Source organism: Parasteatoda tepidariorum, chromosome 7 (genome assembly GCF_982258835.1).
Source record: "Parasteatoda tepidariorum strain Cologne lab strain chromosome 7, Ptep-v5.0, whole genome shotgun sequence".
NCBI lineage: Eukaryota > Metazoa > Arthropoda > Arachnida > Araneae > Theridiidae > Parasteatoda > Parasteatoda tepidariorum.
In genome coordinates, this window is record NC_141761.1 from 103,131,309 (window position 1) to 103,144,098 (window position 12,790).

The following is a 12,790-nucleotide window of genomic DNA, read 5'->3' on the forward strand; positions in this document are numbered from 1 at the left end:
GAACGATCTATCTCCATTTCAGTACCCCCAGCGGTATTATAAAACCGTCGTTGAACAGCTGACCCAATTTTGGATTGACGACTACTACTGTTCAACTCTGTAGCCTTGTAATTTTGAACCAATCCAGAAGACAAAGAAACTCCTGGATCAGTACCCCCAAAGGTATTGATTTGTTATGGGAACAAGGGGGACTTTGAGACTCGACAGATTTAACGTTCATCAGCCCCATTTACTACACGGGGAGTCTTCTGCCGGTGGGAATCGAACCCATGAAATCTTGGACATGGGCCCAGTGCCCTACCAATCATACTATCCAGGCCTTCCCCCAGCGATATTGATTTGTTATGGGTACTTGGAAAACTTTATGATCCCGACAAATTTAACGTGCACCAGTCGCCATTTAATACCGGTGGGATTCAAACTCACATTCTTACGAACACGAGTCCAACGTCCCACCAACCACGGCTATCCCGGCCTAATATTTTGATCCTGAAAATGTTTTGTGATTTATATATTCTTTTGCTCTTCGAAGACACTTCTGAAATCGACTGCGAAATTTTTATGTCTTATTCCAGAATGTCTTTGACCCTTTCTGAAACTCTTTCTTAACCCTGTATAGTATACTTTAGTACTGTACTTAGTATAGTATACTTTATACTTAGTATAGTATACTGTATACTGTGAGTAGTATGTATACTTTATACTTAGCATAGTATACTGTATACTGTGAGTAGTATGTATACTTTACTCTAAATTCGTTATTGGAAGCCATTTCCTCACCTATGGTTTTTGCAGCCACCTGTTTGAAAACTTCCGAAAATAGAAAATACAAATGAAAAGGGCTTTGTTTACAAAAATATGTCTCGCAGTGAAGGTTGCATCTTGCAGTAAAGAGAAAGTGACACTAGTGAGCTATTTTCGGAACTGATTCTCGTGACTTATGAGTTATGCTTCGGTTTATTTGTAATTTTAAGCGCAGAATGTGTAAAATCGGTTGTTTATAAGTGCAAAAGTTCAAGTTTATGTCCAAATTTTAACAGTAGGTAAAATTTTGAAAACTGTCCCTGATTTTCCAATAAGAAGGGAAAAAGAAGATTTTTTTTAAAAATCAACACACTAGTATTAGGTAATGAGTTAAATCATTTTTTTCTTCAAAAATCAATCTCTGTCCCAAAAATATTTTAACATAACACGACTAGAATTGCATATTAAAAATTAATATCGACGAAATCCTTAAACCGTGTTTTTGCAGTGAATTTTTCAACAAAAAGTCAACAAAAGATTTGTTCGAAAAATGAGATCTCCATTACCTTCGAAACCGAAATAAGAAGGATATAAATATAATTAATCTTTTTTGGAAATATTTAGCAAACATAAGAATTATTTTTGTTAAGTGTGAAATTTAGAGTGTGCCCCATGAAGAATTGGACCCCTACGAAGCCCATGGTTTAATTTATGGGAGCTTAATTTATATGTGTCATAAGATGTTTGTGTGTGACACCTGGCAGCAAACTCCGACATTTACAGTCCCTGGCCAAATTATTAGACGCCCTACAAGATTCTTAAATATCAGGTGATACTACACAGTTTTATTGTTTTTACGAGACTGAAACCGGTTTGCACTTGTTTACGTTCGTGTATCAATTTGGTTAAATGAGACTATATATAATATAAATTCGACGTTTGGAAAAATTAGACGATATATTATATATAAACATAGAACATTTATTACATCAGGTCTTATATTATTGCATCATAAATATGAGACCAAATTAATAGACGCACTGTAGTGTTTTAATAATGACATGTTTTGCACTAGTTTAAGTGCAATACTTTTATATTTAAACATACATGTAATGGGCTTTTATTCAGGAAACTTTTGATATACTTCCCATTCGCATTTGTTTTTAACGTATTGCATTACAATGTTAACCAATTGATACACGAACGCAAACAACTGCAAACCGGTTTCAGCAGCGTAAAAACAATACAGCTGTATAATTTCACCTCGTAATTATGATTTTACATGGAATCTTATCGTGCGTCTAATAATTTGGCCAGGGACTGTACGAATTTGAAATTTGAGTACAAATTCAAACACCCCAGAATGCAATACTGTGAAAAATGTTTAAATAGTTTCCTAATTAACGAATTTGTTGGCGAATTGGTTCTTTTATTTCTGTTGCAAATATAATCGAAAAAGTTTTTTTCATTTAAAAATTGCGAATTCTGGTGGTTTGGCGGTGCACCTATTTCTTCTTAAAAAAAACTTTATTTATTAAAACTTATACAGCTAATAAAATTAAACTTTATTTAATAATAAACTAGACTATTTTTTTTATATTTCTAATGAGCTGCACAATCAGTCTTCCCGATGAGCAGACCTAGTGCGTTCTCCAGAAGTGGTATCCACTCTTTCAGGACCACCACAGTGGGTGAGATACCGTTGGCCATGTTAATTTAGACGTCTAGTTTCTGCCACACTAGATGGCAGCACCGAGACTCTATTTGGATGCTAAAGTGCACTAGGAATTTTAATTTTGCCTGAAATACCAAGAGCCAATAAGTCTCTCCAGGGATCTTTACATGCCGCATAATCATACGACATGGCCGCTGAGGATTTTCTGCATCCGGAAATCCGAACCCGCAGACTTGGGCTCAGAAGGCCGACGACAAACCAACTGCGCCACCCAGCCACATAAACTATATTATTGACATTTTGTTTTTTATTTTCGCAATAATCTTGCGGGGTAAGTTATAATAACAAATCGATCTCGATAAAGTTATATCTCAAAGCTAGTTGGGGCAAGAGCCGTGCACTTTAGTTGTATAATAACGAAGCTTTTCAAAAATTTTATTTGCTACACTGTCTTGCTGCAAAATTGGCAAAATATGTTTATCTTTAACTGCCTTCAGAGTGGCTCAAGCCTTTTTGTTGCAGGTATTTTGTAACATCTAGTGGCTTCAATTTAAATTTTTTTTTCTTTCAACTATGCATATTTCGAGAAGGAAAAAATACTGTTATGCTATGTGATTCTTCAAGTTTGACTGTCTCTGAAATCGATGGAATGCCGAGCTTTGATAATTTATGTATAAGAGTCTCAGAAAACATATTTTTGGAACACATTTCAAAATAAAGCAGTTAAAAAATAAATAAGGGAAAAGAAGTCAAATTGAAACGTTTTACTGGTCTTCAATATTGCTTTTCACTTGCAAGGAGAATTCGCGATGGAAAAGGCGTATAGAAGATGCTTAGCAGAATTCTTAACCTGTGGTAATCTCCGGCATATTTTCCTCTTATAAGCGTGTAAAAATGGAATTTAAAAAAAAAAAGATTTAAATAGCAAATTTTTAACCCGTGGTAATCTCCGGCATATTTTTCTCTTATAAGCGTGTAAAAATGGAATTTTAAAAAAAATAAGATTTAAATAGCAGAATTTTTAACCCGTGGTAATCTCCGGCATATTTTCCTTTTATAAGCGTGTAAAAATGGAATAATAAAATAAAAATAAGATTTAAATAAAATTAAATAGTATGATGCAAATAAGATGAAAATAAGTTTTCCTCTTATTTTCTTCTTATTAGCATGCATGCAATACTGCAGTCTTTTACTACATTTATTGTTCTTAAAAATATATATATAATCTAAGATTTCTTACTGGCATTCGATAATTTCTGCTTTTGGATTGGGGGCATCTTCTAATTTGATTGTCAACGGAGAGACGTTAGGTCCTGATATGATCAAATTTTGACCACTGAATTTAGGAGTCAGTAGAGCAAGTTTTGGTGCTTCGTTAAGATTGATATACACTTTTTTCTCGTCATTGATCAACATAAACGATCTGAAAATAAACAGAACTACAATGTTATAGTAGAAAATTTTATGTATGATGTCCCAAAAATATTACTATTAATACTATTTTCATAAAAATATTAATACTATTTTCTAAAGGAAATTCGGATACACCATATTTATAATATTACAATAGAGGCTCAAAGTTTACGATTTAAGAAATTAAGTATCGCAGAGCAGACACCAACGAAAAACTGATTGCCGATCACAGTCGAACACATTAATTTCTAGCAACAATAGAGACTACCTTTCATCAAAATAAACACTTATAGAAGCAATCACAACCGCATATATAGTTTGTCTGAAGTAAGAACTCCCGTAGCCATTCATCTGGACCATGGTAACGTGGTATAATTATTTCAAGTAGGGGTGTGGGGTCACTGCTTCGGGTCGGTGAGAGAAAGGGAATCTTTGATTTCGTTCTATTGTGTTAGCCCTAGAGTGAAGAGAAGCTACCCTCCCTGAAATGCGCTATTCTTGTTTCCATAGCAGCAGACGGCCTCAGACTTAGTGGTGGGGGGAGCTTTTACAGTAGACAAACTTTATTTAGACCTACACACCATTTTAATAATAGTTGTAAAGTGAGTCTGCATACAGAATAGGAAAAATAATAATATACAATTTTTTTGATTTTCTTATAACAAAAAATACCAATAATAAATAAAAAGGGAAAATTAAAAAAAAAATTAGATAAGAATTATAGTACAGACTTCAGTCATTACCGATCTAATAATCCATTTACTTCAAATCCTAGATTTGTGCATTTTCCTTCCTTCACTTCAATTCCTTGAATAGATTTCATTGGAAAGAACAATAATTTGCTGACACTTCCAACTTTGTGATAGGTTCGTCTCCTTTTTTTCCAAATCAGAGCCCCCACTGCAACAACGGCCAAAAGGGACACCACTAACCATCCATTCCAACCGGTTGTCATTTTTTATAATTGCAGTACTGAGTTGCTTGAAAACCTGGGGAAAGAAATTTTAAGTAGTCGTACAATTCTTACAAAAAATTTAACTTTAAACAGTGAGAACGTTACGAAGCAGATCAAGAATTTTGCCAGTTTGACAAAAAATATCTTTATATATATATTTCGACTGTTCGTGTGTATGTCACTGAACTCCTCCTAAACGGCTGGACTGATTTAAAGGAAATTTTCTGTGTACCTTCAGAAGGATTCGAGAATGGTTTAGATTCACAATAGAACATTCTGCCACAAACCGTTCCAGCGGTATCAGCGAAAATCGAAATGGAATTTTCTGATTGGTTAAAAGTTAGCCATTGTTTTAAATTTTGCTGTATACGAATCAGTTTTCAAATATCTTGAAGATAACAACAGTGATATTTTCTATCTTATAACTCTATTCTTTTAGAAAAGTAAATTACATATACTTTAATATTTAATCATAATTCGGTTCTTTATTTCAGGTGAGCACAAGCACGTAAAATCAACGAGAATAAGTTTCGTAATTATTGGTCGTATCACGGATTTAGTATTCGCGATCGCAACGAACTATAGGGGGCGTTGTTGTATGAGACGCTTACCTGCGATTTCCATATGAACCGTCATTCAGTTACTCTGGAGACGTCGTTAATGTAGCGTGTAGCATTGCAACGTTCCTTCTTTAATGTGGCTTATTAAATTTAAAAAAGAAAAATGCTTGATCTTCTTTCTTGTACAACCGAAAACAAAATGGTATCTCTTTTTATTAGAGAAGGAATATCCAATACACATCGGAAAAATATTTGTAAATAAACAGAAAAAAATATTTATCTTCTTATTAGAGTTAAAACCTAATGCCCGAGAAATAGTTTTACTAAATTTAATGATATAACCTGAAAGGCCCATTTAAACTTTACATTCTATAGTTTTAAGAATCATATTAGTTCAAAAATTAAAATGAACAAAAAGTATACATAAGCCTCATAATTTTATGAAATTTAATTTTGTAAACAACGTTTTTTGACAACAATTTTTATCAAAAAATTTCAAGTTTCAATAAAAATCATTATTTAGAAACTAAGAAACGTAAAATAAAGAATGCTGACGAAACAAAAACAAAAAAAAAAAACAATTCTTTTTTGTCGCCATTTTTAGTGCTACGAATATTCGTCTTTGGGATTTGCCAAAAACAAAACAAGATGCAATTTTATTTTTTCAGGAGGGAAATATTTTACCGAAAAAACGAAAATGTACCAATTCCCACAACATAAAACTTTATCTTGGCAAACGTACGTTTTGGAAATGTTATTTCATTTGGAATCTTATTCATCAGAGTTCATATGGCGATATGATTGTTTTGAATCTATGCTAAACTCTATATCGGCTCATTTTCCACTGAAATCCAACTAATTATTTTGATTTTAAATAAAGTGTTTTATTTTATGAACTGTCGCAAAAATTTTAAGTGTAGATTGGCGGCACTTAAAAACCGCCAAATCTGTAGCGGCGGTGGCGTTAATACGTCGTAAGTACCGAATTTTTATTCCATTATTTTTTTGAATCATATTATTTCAAACATTGGAATATACAAGAAGTATACATAAACACATAATGTTATACCATTTAATTTTTCAAAAGTATTTTGAGAACAATTTTTATCAAAAAATTATAAACTAAAAAACGGAAAATAAAGAATTCTTAGGATAAAAAAAACGATTTTAAGAATTATTAACATTGAAATAAAAACTTTCATATTGTTTCTTTTTTTATTATTCTTATAGTTCTTAATCAGACGTAAAAAACCATTCTGTAGAGAACCATCATCAAATGAAAAAAAAATATTTACAAGCAAATTTTTTATTGTAAAAATCATTGCACTTACCTGATTTATGATTCCCGGAGAATTCCAAAATGATAAGTTCCTTGTTTGAAAACTTTATTCTCAAATAATAGATACATAGTTTATACCTTCATTACTTTTAGATAACATACTACACAGCAAAATTTTATAATTGATATGAATTTGAATATGTAGCTAAAAACAGAATAGCTGAATTCTAGTTGAACTTATTCTTTCAAAATTAAAAAAAACTTACCAAGAAAACGATTTAAATTAATTAAGAATCAGCACAAATGGCACTATTTCAAGTAACTTGGATAATTTTTTATTGTTGTTCTCCGAATTATATGGATACAGAAATATATACTATTCTATAACGAAGAAGAATATGCTATAACTATTACAATTCTGTATGTTCTGAATTCATATTTATTCACTGGAATGACGAAAGCAATGTTGACTTCACTTTAATTCGTAATGAATTGAAGACAGAAGAAATGCATTTTACCTTAACACACACATCTGTAACAGTATCCGAAATCGGAAGTCATCAGTTGCAAGTTTGTTGATAATAGAAATTAAAAATTATTGAGGAATTTTTCCTCAAATGTTTGGCGTGTTCTGTTCCTGAAAGATTTACTAATATTCTGGAGATTTTTTTCAAGTTCTTCGGCCTTTTCCTTAGGGAAATTTTGTTTCTTATTTGCTGCTAAAAAATGGCGTCTGATTCAGTCAATGACTTTGATGGAACTAAATGAAAACGTGATAAATTAATGTCCGATAATTACAGGCTCCCGCTAGACGGCGTACTCGAGCGTTGCGATCGCGAATTGTGAAAACTGTTTAATAAAAATCAAGGCAAAAGCAAATTTTATTCATCTTGCACGCTTTTAATAATTATTTATATTTAGTATGCAATTTTAGCTCAATTCAGTATGCAATTTTTCATTGCTGACAGTTGTCATTTGAAAACTATTAGATTGTTTATTATTACAAAGTTTGCGAATTCACATTCATTTTAATTATTTCATTTAAAAAATAGGAGTAGACTATATTTGAGGGTGCCCCTTGATTCTCACCAAGTTATGATAGCGGTTGATCTCCAAGCTGGCCGATGTTGAATCCCAATCGTGATTCTGATTCGTTTAAATTTCAGCGTTATTTTTAAATGTTCAACGGTATATGTAATTTCAGAAGTCCGTTAGTTCTATGTTGGATACCGGCTGGTTAGGTTACTTTTGCTTCTGATCAATAGGATCGAAGGTATGTGGGCAGTCATAAAAAAAAGGACTTCAGAAAAAAATGTCACCGCCATTCCGATACCACAGACGCAATTTTCAATTCGTATTTCGCCGAATTTATGTGGCGATGGAGGAACACAGATTCTATTCATGATAAATTTAGACAGTATCTAACTGCTATTAGAGAATTCTGTGCACCTAAAACTGAGGAAATTCAAGCTTAATGAATAAGTGAGATGTTTTTTTTTTCCTTTTCTTTCTGTGCTTACTCCATTAATTTTTATTTCGATTCAAAATGCATTTTATTGGGTTTATTAATTTTTCTTACATTGGGTTCATTGCAATTTTATAAAGTTTTGGCCGATGTCTTGCTGAAATTTTCCAATGTATTATTAAAATATCATTATGTTTTGGCAGCCATTCCTGTTACCGCGGTGTTCCGCGCAAACAGGATTGGTGATAAACATAAGTTACCAATTTCGTCAAGGGGCACCCACAAGTATATTTTTACCAAAAATAGATTTTTGTTTTAAATTTTATCATTATTATATTTCTTATTTAATTTATTTCATTTTTATTGCTTTTTTATTATTTAAAATAAATACGTGAATTTTCGAATTAGCAAATTTGCGACCACTGTCAACTTCTACATTTCTTTTTGTTTGAAAGAGAATATTTGCAAAAATATGCCGCCTAAACGAATCGCTCTTAGTCGATCAACATCTCATGCACGCAAGAAGAGAACTAACCGTGTTTCAGAAAAATTGGAGCAACGGGAAGAAAGACTTGAAACTAATTGAGAACACAATGCTTTAGCCCGTTCCTTAGAAACGTCTGAGAAACAGGAAAGACGACTGTTAACAAATCAACTACGCACTACTCAAGCCTGTTCCTTGGAAACATCAGAGCAACGGGAAAGAAGACTTAACAAATCAACTACGCACTTATCAAGCCCGTTCGTCGGAAACATCAGAGCAACGGGATGCAAGAATAAAAATCAATCAAGAACGCACTTCGCTATTCAGACGCTGCCAATACTCTGATTTGAATCTCAGTGCATTTCACTATGATCCGACAACCAACTATAGTCTTTCACCGAAGCGTCATCATCGGAAAAATGGATTAATTATGTATGTTTTGTAGTGCTCTCAAATTTAAGAATGAAACAGCTGGAATTTGCTGTTCTGGAGGCAAAGTGTAACTACCAGATTTAACGTCGCCAGCCGAGCCATTATCAACGTTGTTATCGGGTCAAGCAAATCAATAGAAACTTTTCTTGGCGAATATAGGTCAGTACATTTGTGTTTCCAAATGACTTCATTCGATGCTGCTACAAGTATCGGTGCGCATATGGACAGCTAGAGTTATTTATTACATTCACATGCAATCCTGCTTGAGCTAAAATTAAAGAGCTTTTGTAACTTAGGCAAACATCATCGGATCTTCATGATGCATTATCACACGTGAGTTAAAACAAATATTAAGCTCTAAACTTGGTTTTATTGCGAAAAGTCATGTTTTTAGAGAGACACGGTGTTTGATGCATTCTATTGAACGGCAGAAAAAGAGAATTGCCACATGATTTGGCTTATTGAAAAACTCACACCAGGACAAATTGGTCAGCTCATATCAGCAGAAATATTCATGACGCCATTGATCCGGAATTATTTCAGATCATCATCCAAAATATGTTTCATGGTCGGTGTGCATCACCATACATGTCTGTTTTCAAATGCACTAACGATATCCTAGAGAATTAACTGTTGAGACTATCACTGGTTTTTTTCACCATTAAATAAAATTCTCTATTCAAATCATAATCACAAATCTCATTTACACACTTAAATACAAAATTTATATTCGAACTGAAAGCTTTGCAACGCACGCAGGGTACAGCTAGTATATATGTAAATATTTAAGATATTTAAAGAAGTTTTTTTAAATATTTAATTTTTGGATTTTATTTATTTTTTAAGAAATATAAGTATGTTTTATAAATATGAGATGTTATAATTATTTAAGTTACAGAAATATAAGTTGTCTTTATTTTATGGTTATGAAAATATCCGTCCATGTGGTCTTTTTATAGACTCTTAAACCAGTTTTTTTAAACTAATTCGAAGAGCGTGAAAGGTCACTGTCGAGATATTTGAAACAGTGAGAACGCTATGTCGTGGGTAAGAGATTTATTGATTTTACCAGTTTGACAGAAAAAAAAGAAGAAAAAAAAGGACAGCGCATAGTTTCTTTTTTGTCATCAAATTTAAGAAAAATTTTCTAAATATTTAATTTTCTTCATAGTTCAGAATTTTTTTTATTTCATTTTTAAAAAATATAAGTACGCTTTATAAATGTATGAGATATTATAATTATTTTATAAGTTACCCAAATATATGTTGTCTTCATTTTATGGTTAGGAAAATTCTTGCTTAGAACAAGCTTATTTAAAAAGAAATCTATATATGTAAAAATGAAAACGTCTGTCTATGTGTCTTTTATAGACTCCTAAGCCATCCAACCGAGAGCGAGGAAATATGACATACTGATATTTTGAAGCACCTGAAAGGTCACAGTCAATATTTGAGCATTCTACTGCAAACCGTTATTGCAAGATGAAAGTAAAAATGAAATGAAATTTTTTGATTGTTGTAGAACTCATAATTGATAAAAATTAATTCGGAAATGATTCCAGACTTTTTACTTTTACATATAACATCAGTGTTGTTTTTAGCTTATAACTCTCATTTAGAAAGGAGTTAATCACATGTTCTTTAATATTAACTTAATGATAAATATGACTCAATGATCATAGGTGGATTATGTCACTAAATTAGTATTCCTGAATTTATCTGAAACCATCTGTTTATTTTGTTTATTGATACGCTTTTAAGACGTGCTTCTATAAAACCGAGTTTAAAATAATCGGTAAATGAAATTAAAAAAATAGGTTGTGTATTGATATACCAAATCAATGGAGAAATAATACTATCTTGTTTAGGAGAAATATAAAAATCACCACGCATACTATTATTGACGAAAATGAACGAAATTAGATAATAGATAGGGAAGAGTGGGGTCAATTGTAACTGGGTACGATTGTAACAGAGCAAAAACTTCGAGTGTCGGGTTCTAGTCTGGTTCCTAGGTGGCGCACAAGGTGTATTTAATAAATCTTCATGCACACCCCTGCTGGTAACTATTTTTATGTACTTTTGAAAGAGTTACATCACAAAAGATATTTTAACGCTACGTAAGTACTTTTTTTTTGGTATTAGAATATTATATTGTAACAAAGTAATTTTGTTTAAACAAAAAAAAATTATTAACCGAATATGTAAGTGGACACTTTAATTAACATTTCAAAAAAAATATTAGTTTTGTTAATTAACTAGCATTGTTTTTAACAAATGAAGCTGAAATGGCGTCTTGGGGACTATTGTAACAGCTGAAAATAAATAATCTTATGTTTACAAACCTTTACTTAACTCTTTAAGAACCACACATAGTTTCCTATATCATTTATATTATGTTGCATGTGCATTATTTTATTTGTCACCTTTCACAGCATAAATTAAATTTTTTAACCCTTTAAAGTTAAAAGTTTAACCCTTTAGGTCTCTGCTCATTATTATTTTTACTCCTAAAATATCACTACTATTTTTATCAATAAAAAATGTATCACAACTATGATAATATGTATAATTAACTATGTTTTAGTTGAATTTATGAACTGTTACAATTGTCCCCACTTACTCTCCCCTACTAATTGAAACATAAAAAAAATTCACGCACTGAAGAGCAAAATTAATTAATAAACATTACTAATTTATTCAGGTGAAGCTTGGAAAATCGCCATGCTATTATTGACGCAATGATGCTTTAATTTTCGTAATAGGAACCAATTGAAATAAATAAAAAAAAACTTACTAAAAAAAAAAATTAGTTTTGGAGAATTCGTTTTGGAGAATCGTAAAAAATCATAATGCTTATTATTGACACCAATTAATTAATTTTTATAATTAATTGAAATAATAAAAAAGAACTTTGTACTAAAAAGCAAAATGATCCATGTACCATTTTGACGCCGATGACGCTTAATTAATTTTGGTAATGCATAGTACTAAATAAATTGAAAAAACAAGCTAAGTACTCTATTGGCAAAATTAATGGAAGAAAAGGTGCACGAAATATCATTGTGTTGGTATATCTTTCAGTTTCGAGCATGATTTCGTAGTTTTGCTCAGTAGTATTATATTGATTGTTTACTTTTTTTTCACTCCGTACAAAAAACGGGTATTCAGCCAGTAAAAAATGAATTCCTTGACCGTTATCAACATCAGTTCAACATCATTCATTATAAAATTTTAATCTTGCGCTCTAAAAATATTTACAATAATGCTACGAATAATTTATAAAAATAAACTTTTCTAATTATAAGAATAACTAACAAATATTTTATATGGTAATAATATTTGTTGTATAGCTATAAGGATATATTCTACTCACAATTCATAAATGATAAGCAAACAGCTGTAATAAATTGGAGAATACTTCAAGTGGTAAATTCTTATCGGGTTTCTAAGATAATGGAAAGATCATTTATGTTTACGCCCTCTATCGGAAAAGGATAAACTAAATGAGGGGTTTAAAGAAATTGATATTTATTTCTGCTTACAAAATTTAAAAATACAAGTTAACATTATTTAAAGATCAATCAAACACGAAAATACTTTATGTTGCTATTGATGTGAAATTTAAATTTACAATTTTAGAATAGCAGAATTTAGTAAAAAAATTGAATCGATGATTGCGAAACCGATTATCTCTCCACTGAAATTAATTTTACAGGAGAGACAGAAAACTGAATAGTATAGAGCCTTTTTTTTAATTTTTCGATATTAAAATATAACTTG

At 31.4% G+C, this 12,790-nt stretch overlaps 1 protein-coding gene across 1 annotated transcript in view; it reads right to left on the reverse strand.

The window, feature by feature from the left end:
- LOC107455846 (mitochondrial amidoxime-reducing component 1) overlaps positions 1-12,516 on the reverse strand; it is a 22,317-nt gene extending 9,801 nt beyond the window's left edge. Inside the window, exons 1-3 of the mRNA XM_043050924.3 lie at positions 12,384-12,516; positions 4,576-4,821; positions 3,660-3,842 (exon numbers count right to left, since the gene is read on the reverse strand). Of these exons, the coding sequence (XP_042906858.3) occupies positions 3,660-3,842; positions 4,576-4,787 (395 nt within the window). The 5' untranslated portion in view covers positions 4,788-4,821; positions 12,384-12,516. The remainder of the gene's footprint in view (positions 1-3,659; positions 3,843-4,575; positions 4,822-12,383) is intronic.
- Positions 12,517-12,790: the final 274 nt, after the last annotated feature.